Below are 14,994 nucleotides of genomic sequence, written 5' to 3'. Positions count from 1 at the left end.
ACCTAAAACCCAATTTGCTTTACCTATAGCTGTCTGCTTTCGCACCCCTTTTCCATGGGATCTCTTCCCACCCCCAGATCCTTCTCCTGTGTGACACGCTCCAAAATTACCCCTTGCATCCTGTAATCTCTATTTTCATTGTTCTTCCCCATCCCCAACACCTTACACTTGCTCAGGTTAAATTCAATCTGCCAATCTTTTGCCCAATCGATGTAAATACTTTCCTGAATCTGATCACCATCTTACCTCCAAGCTTCGCGTCACCTACAACCTTAGAAAGCCTACTCTCCACCCCACGATCCAAATCGATCCATCCATCTATCCATCCATTGGGACCATACTCTGTACAGAGCATCAGTGCTGCCAAAGCAGTCTCCTGGGATATTGGGGCATGATGCTGGATGGGTCGCCACTCCGACGCAGGATACTCGAATGGCCCAATCATCCCCAGCAAGCGGATACTCATTTCGCCAACCACAGAGGAAGACAGGCTGAGTCAACCCCACCTGGTATTAATTCAATATCCGAGCGGGACTTGAACTCAGGACCCAAGGATCCTAAGCCCACAACCCCAACCACTTAAAGCCAACACCAGGCATAACTCTCCAAATCGTTGATGTAAATAATGAATAGTAATGGTCCGAGTACCGATTCCTGAGGTTCCCTACTACCTACATCCTCACTCTTTGCTTCCTACCACCAAGCCAGTTTGCAAATCCAATTAGCTACCTGACCAGCCACTCCACAAGTCCTCACCTTGGCCAACGACCTCCTCTGTGGTTACCTTATTAAATGCCTCCTTCAAGTCTATACAAACAGTACCAGATCCAGTACAGTTCCCTCATCCACCCAATCAGAAACAGCTTCAAAGAACGTCAATGGATTTGTTAAACAAGAGCCGAGGTCGTCGGTGTTCAGGTTGTCATGGAAGCCAATCCAGCATACCGAGGCTCACTGAAACCGCTAGAGAAGATGCCGCAGGAGAGTCAGAGGGGGGAGTTCCGGGAGGAGTCGACTCAACACCACTTTCTTCCATCATCGTGACGATCTCTGAGGAGACACACACGAATCAACATGAAACTAAAGAGGGAGATCCCTCTCAGCGGTGCCTCCGATTTAAACCCCGTACCTCATGACTATCACGATGCCGAAGATCGACAGAAACGACCGTAGGTATTCGCGACGGCGTCATGGCCTACCACACAGTGGGTGTTGCACCGGTGCTCGAGCCCGGTTTGAGTACACCGGCACCTCCTCGGCAGATCAACGTGGCAAGTTTTTCACCACAAACCGGAAGCTACGTAGACAAGACGTCGACGTCTGACGTCATTACGTAATCGATGACGTCATTACGTAATCTTTGAAGCTTGTTTCTATTCACACATTCAAGCTGACAGCAGATTTTCTGAAAGCAGACGAAATTTATTCGTTTATTGTGAAAACATATGTCATTTACAGGATGTTCTTCTCGTATTCGTGGTTTTTTAAAGCAAGATGCTGCCGCGTCATCTGTGGTGGATTGATATATATATATATATATATATATATATATATATATATATATATATATATATATATATATATATATATATATATACAGGCGACGACGAATAAAACACAACAACAACAACAACAACAACAACAACAACAACAACAACAACAACAACAACAACTCGCAGCCAGAATCTTCCTTTCACTTCCGAGATCTTGGGGGGGACATGGCGGACACATGGAGAAGGAGTCAACGATACGAGAAAATCGACTTTTTGGGAGAGGGACAGGTGGGCATCCGGACGATGAGGTGAAGGCCGTTCATTGCTGCAACGGTCATCGATAGCTTCCTCGTTATCACATGATCGGTCTTTGTTCCCGATCGTCGAGTGCTGATTGATTGTCTTATGTTGCTGTAAATTTCCTTCACCTCCTGCGCTCGATCTCACAGTCGGATCCAGTGGTTTTTAGAGCTCGGCGTTGTTCTTCTTCTTCTACTTCTACTTCTACTTCTTCTACTTCTTCTACTTCTTCTACTTCTTCTACTTCTTCTACCTTAATCTCGAGGAATCGGCTCTTGTACATACAAGATCCGGATCTCCTTAAATACTGAGCACCTGTACACATCCTCACATAGACGGTGCCTTTTGAGAGCGTCTATCATGAACTTTTAAATATATTCGGACATTTGCTTTAAAGTTTCGAAAAGTTCACGTTACTATTTAAAGATTATTCCATTTATCGTATTGTAATTTCGTAAATACATGATTTATTTCGTAAATACACTATATATCGTAAATACATTATGACGGGTTTCGCTATTGGCTTAATCAAGGCACGTGACGAAATATCGGAAGTTGTTGTTTTTTGTTTTTTTTAGCCGACAAAACTTTAAGACGCTGCTCTTGGACACATTTGTCCTTGTTTTAATAGGGGTGGGCGCAAAAATTAACATTGAGTTGAACAAGCTCAAATGAGCTAAGATCCTCGTCCTCTTAACGATGACGTCATCGTGATGTATCAGGTTTGCGATTAATTATCTGTGCTAATGCCCGGCTTGATTCCCGCAAACAAAATTCAAACAGCTTGCCTATTTTCGGAGATAATGGTATAGGCGATTTCCATTAGCGGCGATATTATGACGTCAACTTTTTTTTTCTAGGAAGAATTTCCAAAATCGGAGATGGTAACTGCCTGCGCGTGGGCTTTCTGCATATACATGGCAAGTTTCACGAAGATCCGATGAAAACTCTGGGTTGTGAAACAAAAAAGTCAAAAAATAAGAGTTAAATCATAAAAAAAATTTTTTTTTTTTTTTTTGTATACCTTGGTCGAGGCTCGTATGAGAGCTAACACACAACTCACAGCAAGGAGGCATGAGACAAGAGGGGCGGGAGTGGAAGGGACAAAACAGTGGGGAACAGACACATTAGGTGAACTGTGGAAGGGAGAGGGATGGGGATGGGACGAGGAACATGGCGAAGAGAAGATGGACATTTCAGGGACTTTGAGGAAGGAAAGTAGGAGAAATGAAGGAAGTGGGCTTGGGTGGATTATCGGGGGTAGAAAAGATCGAGGATTTGGATGGGGGAAGATAAGAGGTGGTGGTGAACAGCTGTTTTGAAAGCCTGGAGGGAAGAATGGGAAAGAATAGAGTGAGGAAGTTTATTCCAAAGGCGGGAAAAAAGAGGAATGAAAGAGTGAAGATGAGCAGTGATTCGTGATTTTGGTAGTTTTACCAGAAGGGGTTGTTGGCGGACCTTGAGCGCCCTGTGGAAATGTGGTGGGGACAAATCGCAGAGAGAGCAGGGGGGCAAGGCTGGAGAGGAGTCTGTAGAAGACAGAAAGACCACCGACCAACCTGCGGTGATTGAGTGAGAGGCCCAAAGACTCAGCTTCATTGCGGGAGATGCCGATGATCTTAAATGCCCTGGTTTCGACAGCGTGAAGCCGAGAAAGGTGGGAGGCAGGAGCACCAGCCCAGAGGGGAGAGCAGTACTCCATCAGGCTACGGACAAAAGCTTTGTAAGTGGTCAGGAGCTCAAGAGGGCCGAGGAAGGACTTAGCACGACGGAGGATTCCCAGTCGGCGACTGGCTTTTGAGGCGAGGTTGGAAATGTGACTTTCCCAGGAAAGGTCATGGCAGATAGTGAGACCTAGAGGCTTGAAAGAAAAGACTTCTTCCAGAGGATTGTTGAGAAAGTGGATGGGGGGTTTTGTAAACGGTCCTTTCGAAGAGACATAGTGAGAGTGTGAGATTTGTCTGGATTGAAAGACATGTTCCACGTGTTGGACCAGTTTGTGATTTTATCCAGATCTGCAGTGAGTGAAGAAGCTGCTGCTTGCCGGTCTGAGGGATGACAGATGGTACGGCAGAGGGTGGAGTCGTCGGCAAAGAGAAATAGAGGATTTTCCAGAGAGTCCGAGAGATCATTGATGAAAACCAGAAAAAGAACAGGGCCCAGAACGCTACCTTGAGGAACTCCAGCCTGCACAGGAAGAGGGGATGAAAGAACTCCATTTAGGGCCACACGTTGACTGCGACAGGAGAGGAAGTCTGCGAGCCATGAGTGGAGATGGCCTTGAATACCATGGGAAGAGAGTTTGGTGAGTAGTGCAGGGTGCCAGACTGTGTCAAAAGCACGTGATATGTCCAGGGATACGGCTCGGATTTCCTGTCTGGCATTGAGGACCTCCATCCATTGATGGGAGAGCAGAAGCAGCATATCCAGGGTTGAGTGACCTGGTCTGAAACCAAATTGATGATTGGAAATCAAGCCATTGGAGAAGAGGAAGGATTTCATATCTGAGGCGATGATGGATTCCATCACCTTGCTGATGATTGGGAGAAGGCTGATTGGTCTGTAGTTATAGGGATCTGTTTTTGCACCTTTTTATGCAGGGCAGTGATGTTAGCAGATTTCCAAGCAGATGGCAGATGACCCTGGGCAAATGAGAGGGTGAATAGAACAGAGAGAGGGTGAGCAAGAGCAGAAGAGCAGGCTTTGAGGACACGTGGGCTGATGCCGTCTGGACCGGTTGCAGAATCTGACTCGAGGTTTGAAAGCAAGCTCTCCACCTTGTCAGGAGAAAAGGATACAGAGTCCAGGGACAGTTGGGTGCGACCGGGTAAAGTGGGTAGAGATAGTGATGGGTTTAGGACACAAGATTTAGCTGCAAACACCGAGTTTAGACATTCAGCTTTATCACGTGTGGAATCAGCAGTGCGGCCATTTGAGGTAAGGGAGGGGATGGAGGGGGAACATACACCAGAAACAGATTTGATTAAACGCCACCAGGATTTTGAGGAGGGAGAGAGGTATGAGAGTTCAGACTTGAGATGAGAAAGATGTTGTTTTCTGGCTCTCCTGAGGGTAGAATACACACTTGTTCCGAGCTTTGTGGAAAGAACTGAGATTGCCCTCAGTTGGGTTTGCTTTCCATGAGGCAAAGGCAAGTTGTTTCAGGACAACTGCCTCGCCACAAGCTTCAGTAAACCAAGGGCGGGAGGAAGGGTAAGACAACTGAACACGAGAGGGGATAAATCTGTGCATGAGGGAGAGCAAGTTTCTTTGAAAGAATTCCCAGGATGAGTTGATGTTTGAGAAAGTAGTGATAGGAGACCAGTCTGTAAGTTTGATGGCTGCTCGGAGACCCTGCCAGTCGGCTTGAGTGAAATGCCAGACTCGACGGCGGTGAGGTGGTTCTCTGATAACAGCCAGAGAGATGTCCACTTTAACAAGGACGTGGTCAGAAGAACCAATTGGAGCGAAGGAAGAGCAGCAGATATTGTCAGGGAAATTTGTCAAAATCAGATCCAGAAGAGATGGAGTACCATTGGTTGAGATCCGGGTCGGGAAGTTGACCGATTGAGTCAGTCCCAATGAGTCGCAGAAAGCTTTTGCTGAGGTGCCATGGCAGGTGAGAGGTACCCACACCTAGCCAACTGGCGTGATGACAATTGAAGTCACCACATAAGAGGAAGAGAGAGTTTGGATGAGAAGATAGAAGATGGTCCATGTTTTCGGATAGTGAGATGTAGATGGAGTCATCACTGTTCGGTGGACGGTACAGTACACATATAAACATGAGGTGGGAGTGGAGGGGAAGCCGAAGCCAGAGGTATTCCTGGGGGTGTGGGGGAGTGAGAGCAGTGCATGGAGAGTGAGGAATAGAGTCTTTGATGAAGAGAGCAACACCTCCACCAGGACGAGGCTCAGGTCTGTCATACCGTAAGAGGGAGTAGCCAGGGAGAGATACTTGGGAGTCAGACACGTCTTGGGAGAGGAAAGTTTCTGTTAGGCAGATAATGTCTGGTTTGTCAGTGGCAACCTGTATGGAAAGATCTGAAAGGTTTGAGCGAAGGCCCCGGATATTTGAGGTCCACACTTTTAATGAAGAGGAAGGGGAGGAGGCTTTGGGTGCAGGAGGTGGAGGGGGAGGGGAGGGTAGGACAAGGGACGAGGGGGGCAGGTAAGGAGGGTTGCTGAAGGAGTGTGGGGGATTGCAGAACAGCGAGGGGAGGGGGCCGAATGAGGAGAAAAGGCTCTGTGGTACTGGGGGAGAGGGGGGACAAGAGACAAGGAAGAAGGCAGTTGAGGATTTGAGGAGGTGGAGTGAAGAGATGGAGGTGAGAGGGCAGTGGAGGGAGGCAGGTTGGTGGATGAGAGGGGGGCAACTTTGAGAAGGAAGAGTGAGGGGGATGAAAGGTGGGAGAAAGGTGAGGGGGGATTTTTGAGAGAGGTGAGAGGGAGGCTTGGAGGAAGAAGAGTGGGATGGTTGCTTTGAGAGTGAGAGTGAGGGGTGAGGGGTGAGGGGGGTGAGTTGGCACTGAATTTGGAAAAAAAGAATGGTTGATGGAAAGCGAGCATCCATGGCAAACTGTGGTTTTTAAAAGTTTTAAGTCAGAGATGCGATTTAACACAATTCTTGAAGGGTGCAATGAAGGCGAATTCAGAGCATGGAGAGAAGAAGCGCTGTAATAGTTGGATTTTTTAGGCAAGGAATGAAGGAGAGCTCGAAATGAGAGCAGTCTGTTAAAATAGCAGAAGAGTAGTGCATTGTGAAACAGTAAAGAGTACCACATGTGTGAGAGAGGAAGATGAAGCATTATAAGATCGTTTTTGTTGTTAAAAATAATGTATGAGAGAGTTCAACAGATTAGGTCATGGAAGTGTTAAAAAAAAAATCGAGGAAGAAGACGAGGAGGAAGTTAAGAGGAAGAAGAAGAAGCAGAATCGGGAGAAGGTGAGCGTGTTGTTGTTGTAGGTTTTTTTTTTTTTTTTTTTATTTATTTTTTTTTTTTTTTGAGATAAGAAAGAGATTAGTTGGGAGAATGGAGGATGTTTGGAAAGTGGGGAGGATCAAAATTGAAGGTAATGGGGAGGATAGAAAATGAAGGTAATGGGGAGAAAAAACAAACAACAAAAAAAAAAAAACGATCGAACATCGAGTGGAACCGGTAGGCCTCAAGCCTACGCCTAGGCCTCAAGCACAGGTAAGAACGTCGACAAAAATACTCACAAAATAGCACGATTTTTTAAACAAAACCGAACTAGCAACACACAGTAACATGTAGGTGAGAAAATTAAACAGTTAAAACGGGACAAATAACAACCGGAAACTTAGCTTTGAGAAGTCAGCAGGGAGCCCCAAAGGAGACCTCTCGCTGCTCAAAACCGGAACCGGAAGTCGGTGATGTATCGTATGACGTCATAGTGATGACGTCATAGTGATGTATCGTATGTGCGGTAATTCATCTCTGCGAGTGCCCTGTTCGATTCCCGCAAACAGAATTCAAAAAGCTTGCCTAGTTTTGGAGATAATTTTTTTTAGGCGATTTCCATTAGCGGAGATATTGTGACGTCATAATTTTTTTTTCTCAGAGGAATTTCCAAAATCGGAGATGGTTACTGTCTGCGCAGGGTATTTTTACATGTATATGCCAAGTTTCAGGAAGTTTCGATGAAAACTGGAGGCTGTGAAACAAAAAAAGTCCACAAGAACAACGTGAGTAAGACTTAGAGATCCTCCACGAGGATCTAAAAATATAACTTCTCAGAGAGAGGGGAACATTTAAAAAAAAATTTTGGTCATAAGTTCGAAAAAAAATTCCAATGTAGAGATTGGGATTCCAATGTAGAGAGATTCCAATGTCAGTCTCGTGAAAAAAAAAAAAACATCGATCGCCCTAAACCGGGTAAGATCGTCTCGAGATATAAATTTTATACCCTCCATCATCAAGATGGTCGATCAGCATCCGAGTTCGTGGCTGATTTACGTCGACTCGCCGAACATTGCGAGTTTACAGATAAACTCCAAGAGATGTTAGGTGATTTCTTTACAAGAGGCATCGATGACGATTCAATTCCGTGGAAACTCCTTGAATCCGACTCCAGTTTGATTAAAGTCATGGAAAGAGCCACTGCGTGTATGCAAACTACCGAGAGCCTGCGTGTGATCTCTAACAAGTCCAAAAGTTATCCAGCAGGCCCCATCGGTTAACGAGGTAACCTTTGGCTACCAGCAAAAGTGTTTCAGCAAGCCGTCAAATTCACTCCACCTCCTGACATTTCTGAATCTACCTGGAAGGTTGGGGTAACTTGTTGGCATTGTGGTGGTTATCACCAAGCTTTCCAATGTCGGTACAGGAATTATACTTGTAACAACTGTGGTCAGCAGGGACACTTGAAGTGTCGTTGTTCTCGATCCAAGTCGAGCGTAGGTCACAGAGCACAGCCTGCAGCCGAGAGTCAAGTGAGGAACTTCATGAGGTTTTCTCTGTTGGAACAAAGAGCTCCGATGCTCCAGTTATAGTTGATGTAACAACCGATAAGATCCCGGTCAGGATGGAAGTCGATACCGGCGCTTCCAGATCAATTATGAGCGAGAGCAAGTTCACCTCCATCTACCCTCCGAGAAAACTTCGTGCACTCCGACCAATATCTGCTGACTTGAGAACATGCACCAAGGAGGTGGTTCCTGCAGTTGGCTCAGCTAGCGTGACTGTAGGATATGGAAACAGCACTCATGTCCTACCACCACTGATAGTGCGTAGAGAAGGACCAACCCTCTTCGGTCGAGATTGGGCACAAATAATCAGACTTAACTGGAGTGACGTAAACAGAGTCTCCGACTCTGATTCTGCATACAATGCCTTGTTGAACAAGTACCCTGGCCTGTTCAGCGATGGTGTTGGCACCTTTGCAGGGCCTAAAGTGAGGATTCATGTTTCTGCAGATGCTCAGCCATTGTTCCATAAGGCTAGACTTGTGCCCTATATGATGCGATCAATGATTGAATGTGAGCTGGACCGCTTGCAGAGGGAGGGCATCATCTCACCAGTCGAGTACTCCGACTGGGTGGCACCTATTGTTCCAACACTCGAAACAGATGGAACAGTGCGCATTTGTGGGGACTACAAAACGACGATTAACCGCTATTCAAAGCTGGATGGATACCCTGTGCCCAAAGCAGAGGATCTGTTCACCACTCTCATGGGTGGCCAGACATTCACAAAGCTTGACTTGACCAATGCTTATGCTCAAATGGAACTGGACGATGTTTCCAAGCCCTATACATGCATCAACACTCATCGAGGACTCGACATGTGCATTGTGCATCAGATGGCCATTTGGCACAAGCTCTGCTGCACCAATCTTCCAAAGCAAGATGGAGACATTATTGAAAACTGTTCCAAAGACGGTCGTGTTTCAGGACGACGTACTAGTGACTGGCAAGTCACAACATGAATACCTCGAGAACCTAAACAAAGTCCTCAATCGGCTGTCACAATCTGGGTTACGCCTAAGGTGTGAGAAATGTACCTTTATGGCACGTAAAGTTGAATACCTGGAACATCAACTCTCCTGTCAAGCCCATGCCAAGACACCGCCACAGTCTCCATTGGCCAAGTGATCATGGTCCAGACTACACATCGACCAGGTTAGTCCATTTCACGGGAAGCTTTTTCTTATCGTCGTTGATGCCCACTCCTAATGGATTGAAGCTCTCGTGGTGCCATCCTCATCCCCTGCTGTAACAATTGAAGCTCTACGTACCATAGTCACACAACATGGTATTCCAAACTCCATTGTATCATATAATGGATCATCATTTACGAGTTCACAGTTTCAGAACTTTTGTAAAATGAATGGCTTTAAGCACGACACATCTGCACCCTACAAACCTGCCAGTCATGGTCAAGCCAAACGTGCTGTTCAGATCGTCAAGGAAGGCGCCATTCAATCTTGTCTGGCTCGTGTGTTGTTCAACTACCGCACCAGACCACATCAAACCACCGGTCGCTCACCTGCCTGGATTCTGATGGGTCTTGAATTAACAACACGGTTATCATTCGTGCACCTGGACGTAACGGTCAAGGTCCAGAATAACTATCAACAGAAACGTTATCACGACCAAACGTCTGTGTACCGCAACTTCCAGATCAATGATCCTGTATACGTGTTGAACTCCGGATGTGGAACCAAGTGCTTATCTGGCATCGTTACCGATAACTTTGGTGAAACGATGTTTCTTGTGAAGTTGTGTGATGATAGATGCATGCGTAAACATGTTGACCAACTCAGGTTGCGTCATGGGGAGCCAAACATTGAACCGGCTCAAGTACCTTTGTCACCCATTCCTGTATTAACACCACCTGCGTTTGAACCTGACGCACTTCCTCACGAAAGCTTTTCACCCATAAATGTACCTGAACTCCTTCTCGACCCTGTACCCCTTATTGAGAAACCCACAGCAGCCGCAAGCAAGGACAGCCCTCCACTCGCCCTTAGAAAATCAGCTCGTGTCTGTAAACCTCCTGAGCGTCTTGGTTTGTGAAGAAAAGGAAAATAGAAAAAAAGAGGGGGGGGTGAGGAGATGAGATGTATCAGTACTTTTTGACAATACATGCATACATGGGTGCACCGAGGCGTGGTTAAGGAGAGTCATGTGACCTGCCCATGTTCTGATGCTGTGCTGTGTTGTGTTGTGCTTGTGTTTGGATTAAACCTATTGTTCCCACTTCAGAGCCTTCGTCCATGTTTATTGAGTACATTACAACACTGAAAACATTTTCTTAAATGTAATCGTTGCAGATTTTACGTTTAAATTTTTGAAATGCCACATAATATTAAGTGGCTTACCTACCTGATTAAATACGAGCAAATACCACCTCGTCGCTTAAAAGTATCCCTCGACAGGGATACTAAAAGGAGGAGGAGGGAAGGACAGTGAGGGGCGTTGGGAGGGAGGGGTAGGGGAAGGGAAGACAGTGTGAGGTGAAGGGAAGGGAAGGCACACATGTGGTGGAGCATCAATTATGATTCATACCGTCTCGTCAAAATGATTCTGCATAGAATAACAGTGAAGATGGAAACAAAATAACGTCTGAAATCCATTTTATACCACTCGTACTAGAAAATACCATCCGGAGACAAACCCCGCCGGACGTGTCCGGAGAAAAACCCCGCAGGACGTGTCCGGAGCCAAGCAATCAGGACATAAACATTGCACAGGCACATCCAGAGACAAACACTGTCCAGAGATAAACAACGCCCAGAAACAAACGCCATCCGGACATAATCGCCGCCAAGAGACAGACAGACAGACAGACAGAGAGAGAAGGGGAGTTATCGGAGAGAAATGTTATGCTTTATGAAGCACACACACACAAAATTTGGCTCAGTCATTTAGAAAACGCGTCAATACGGCAAACGGCTCGAAAATCGGGTGTTATCAAATATATTTTGGTTTGAAACTCACAAAGAGAAACATCTGACCTTTGTAAAGCACATGCGATAACCAAATGCTTTGCAAACAATCGCGAGGAGAAAGGGAAATCTGGAAAAACCTCCATAAGACACGGGGATGAAACTTTGCCACCATAGTGCCTGTAACAGGCATGGCATGCCCACACACCCACGGAGAGTCCCAACAGATCAAAATCTACCCATATGTACCACGTCCGTGTGTGCTGTTTTCGTACATCTATCTTGGAGCAACTTTCGACTACATCCCAGTCATGACACGAACTGGACCGCCATCAACTGCAGGGTACTCGGCAAGTGGCTTTAGGACTCCAAGGGAACGCCTGGCTTTGCAAGTGATTACCAATTGCCGTCGATTAACCCATGCACCCGGAAACACCCAAGCAATGACAGAATTGGATAAACGAACACTTTCTTTAGTGCCAAAACTGCTGCCAAGTTCAATTCTGGAGCTTAAATTTTGTAACTAGGCTTAGTTGAAGAGATCCTCACGGTGATCGCATGTGCAGAAATGAAATAAAGCCACAAACACTGGTGTCTTCGGGCATTTATAACCACTGCAATGAATTCAGCAATTCGAAGGTATTGATAATATGATCGAAGAGAGTGAAAAAAAAAACTTCATCATGAAGAAATCGGTGTGGGCTGTTCCAAGTCAAGACATGGTTGAGCAGGCCAAAAAACATGGCGGCTTCAGACCCCAGCGAGATTACCCAGGAGATGCCTCGAGACCACATATCGAGCGAGGTGTCTGAGGATGCACCTGATAAAGGATATTATTAATAAAGTCCTCGACACCCCCCCCCACATGTTGCCCCCTCCTCGACCTCCCCACACAAACAATCATCCCCCTCCTCTACATCCCCCCCACATGTCGGCCCCTCCTTGACCCCACCCCCACGGCCCCTCCTCAACACCCCCCCACACACACACACACACATCATCATCCCCTCGATCCCCCGCCCCCAACATGTCATCCACTCCTCGAAACTCCCCCCACACGTTGTCCCCTCTTCGACACACCCCCCAACACGTCGTCCCCTCCTCGACACCCCCCAACACCTTGTCCCCTCCTCGACACCCCCCACACGTCGTCCCTTCCTCGACACCCCCCACCCACATCGTCCCCTCCTCCATACCCCACCCCCACATGTCGTCCTTTCCTCGACACCCCTCCCCCCACACACATACACACACACACACACGTCGTCCCCTCTTCTTCACCTCCACCCCCCACACGCACACATAATCCCTTCGACCCCCCAACACGTCATCTCTCCTCGAAACTCCGCCCCACACGTCGTCCCCTCTTCGACACCCCCCACACGTCCCCTCCTCGACACCCCCACCCCCACACGTCGTCCCCTCCTCGACACCCCCCCACACGTCCCCTCCTCGACTCCCCCCCAACACGTCCTCCCCTCCTCGACCCCCCCAACACACACACACGTCCACCCCCTCCTTGACACCCCCACCCCACTTACTTTCAACTCATGCAAGGCCATCACCCTCTCTTTCCATCTCCCTTCCCTTTCAAGTCGTACTTGCTGCCACCCGCTCCTCCCCATTCAGCTCCTGCCACACTCCCTCCCAAATCAAGTCTTACTTCCTCCCCTCAAATCGTACAACCCCTTTCCAAATCTCATAACTGTCCTTTCTTGTCATTATTCCCCCATCTCAACTCGTAACTAATCTATTTGTCCCTCCCCCAGCTAATCCTTGTTTTTACCTCCACCACCGAAGGTAGAAGGAGGTTTTTTTTTAGTTGCAAAATCGAAGATTTTTCAAGTATATTGGTCAGTTGATTTTGTTTTTCAGTTTGTCTGTCTATTTATCGCCTCAAGGTCACAATTCTCAACCAATCTTCACGAAACTTCACCACACGGTAGAGTTTGTCATAAGCAAGAAACCTATTGTTTGAGGTCAAAAGGTAAACATAGGCCCAAGGTCAACAACTCAGGGGGTATTTCTAAAATCCTCAATTTTCAACCCATTGACTTGAAATTTGAAGAGGATTTGCACATCAGGTCACTGAATTGAACCACCAATTCTTTTTGAGGTCAGCATAGGCCAAAAGGTCAACATAGGCCAAATTTCTAAAATTGCCAGTTTTCATCCGATGCACTTGAAATTTGAAGAGGAGTTGCACATTTGGTCATTGAATTCAACCACCAATTATTTTTTAAGTCAAATTTGTTTTATGTATTTTGCAAATATCATGCTCTGGACGACGTCTTCTTCTTCTTCTTGTTTGTTTGTCAATCGCCTACAGGTCACAACTCTAAATCAATCATGAAACTTTACCAAGTTGTAGAGGTAGTCTCAACCGAGAAGCACATTGATTTTGAGGTCAAAGTTCATCTTGTGGTCAGATTTCTAAAATCCTCATTTTTCATCCGATTGACTTGAAAATTGAACAGGATTTGCATATTGCATCACTGAATTGGGAAACCCACTATTTGAGGTCAAAAGGTCAAAGATCAACTCAAGGTCAAACCTCTAAAATCAAATTTCATCTGAAAAATCCTCACTTTACATCCTATGAACTTGCAAGTTGAATAGGATTTGCATAGTCCATGAATGAATTGGGGAAGCAACTATTTTTGAGGTCCAAAGGTCAAACTTCTAAAATAAATGTAAATCTGAATAATAATCAATTTTCATCCAATTGACCTGAGCTTTGATCGAGATTGTCAATTTTAATCTAAATGAAATGGACAATTTGATGTATCAATGGCAACCTTTGGAGAGGGGAGGGGGGTGGATTTTGGAAGTATCTTTTTCTTGTTTGTCTGTTTGTGTGCAGCATGTATCAAAAAGTTGTTGACGTATTTGGACAAAACTTGGTGGACACGTTAGGTGTGTGACAAGGAAGAATTGATTAAATTTTGGTGACTATCTGAATCTGGATCCGATATTTTTTTTTTTTAAGTGATTCTTCACTATTGAGAGATCGGGTCAAAAACTACATATATATATATATATATATATATATATATATATATATATATATATATATATATATATATATATATAACATGATATTTCAAAAATGTATTCGGCCCGATATGTTCTCATGGATCAGGCAATGCATGGCAGATGTATGCCCTCGACCAAAGTGCCCTTCTCGTCTTCTGAATGTTATTCTTCCCTTTTGTTTTATCTTCCTCCCCCCATTCACCTTTCAGTTTGCTACTGTCTACAAAGCTCGAGATAAAGTCGATGACAAGATAGTTGCCATAAAGAAGGTACTGTACTGTATTACTGATGTTGAATAAATATTATTTCAAGTTGTTTTGTGTATGTCTGAATCCATGTCATTGAATAAGATATTACTCATGCTTGGGAAAGATTTGGTTTATCAAGAAAACTTTTGTTTTTGTTATTCCAAGACTATATTTATTGCCACATTTACGAAAGGTGCTTATCGAGCGTCTTGCTAACACACACCTTAACATTTTAAACGCTGACAAAAACATCATTGTCGAGCACAGACTGTTAGCAAGAGTCTCTCTATCAGTCACCCGTCTAAATCGTAATTTATTAAGGGATATAAACAGCCGATTTGTTGTGCGCATAAGTTATGATTCAATGTCTTTTAAACATTTATTTTGCTCAGCACACCACAAAAGAGGTAACAGAACCAATTCAACTAAATAACTCCGTATTGGCCTTGTGTTCTTCAAATTCAGTTTGTGTGTTCCAACAACGACAGCATGCCTTGAAAGAAAAG

General features: G+C 45.5%; 2 protein-coding genes across 6 annotated transcripts in view; one reads left to right on the top strand and one right to left on the bottom strand.

The window, feature by feature from the left end:
* The window catches only part of PRRC1 (proline rich coiled-coil 1), a 42,807-nt gene extending 41,453 nt beyond the window's left edge, over positions 1 to 1,354 (bottom strand). Inside the window, exons 1-2 of one of the 3 annotated variants that reach the window (XM_085875232.1) lie at positions 1,200 to 1,354; positions 946 to 1,050 (exon numbers count right to left, since the gene is read on the bottom strand). In XM_085875232.1, the coding sequence (XP_085731358.1) occupies positions 946 to 1,039 (94 nt within the window). In that variant the 5' untranslated portion in view covers positions 1,040 to 1,050; positions 1,200 to 1,354. Of the gene's footprint in view, positions 1 to 945; positions 1,051 to 1,129 lie in introns of those variants that run through there. The other 2 variants (XM_085875233.1, XM_085875234.1) reach the window with 2 other exon arrangements.
* Positions 1,355 to 1,634: 280 nt separating this feature from the next.
* Positions 1,635 to 14,994, top strand: part of CDK7 (cyclin dependent kinase 7) — an 86,753-nt gene continuing 73,393 nt past the window's right edge. Inside the window, exons 1-2 of one of the 3 annotated variants that reach the window (XM_085875222.1) lie at positions 1,635 to 1,781; positions 14,450 to 14,509. In XM_085875222.1, coding sequence (XP_085731348.1) covers positions 1,719 to 1,781; positions 14,450 to 14,509 — 123 coding nt within the window. In that variant the 5' untranslated portion in view covers positions 1,635 to 1,718. Of the gene's footprint in view, positions 1,802 to 14,449; positions 14,510 to 14,994 lie in introns of all 3 variants that reach the window. The other 2 variants (XM_085875221.1, XM_085875223.1) reach the window with 2 other exon arrangements.

Source organism: Eptatretus burgeri, chromosome 3 (genome assembly GCF_056783735.1).
Source record: "Eptatretus burgeri isolate ZD-2024b chromosome 3, Ebu_testis_v1, whole genome shotgun sequence".
NCBI classification, from domain to species: Eukaryota; Metazoa; Chordata; class Myxini; order Myxiniformes; family Myxinidae; genus Eptatretus; species Eptatretus burgeri.
This window is presented reverse-complemented; position numbering and strand designations above follow the sequence as displayed.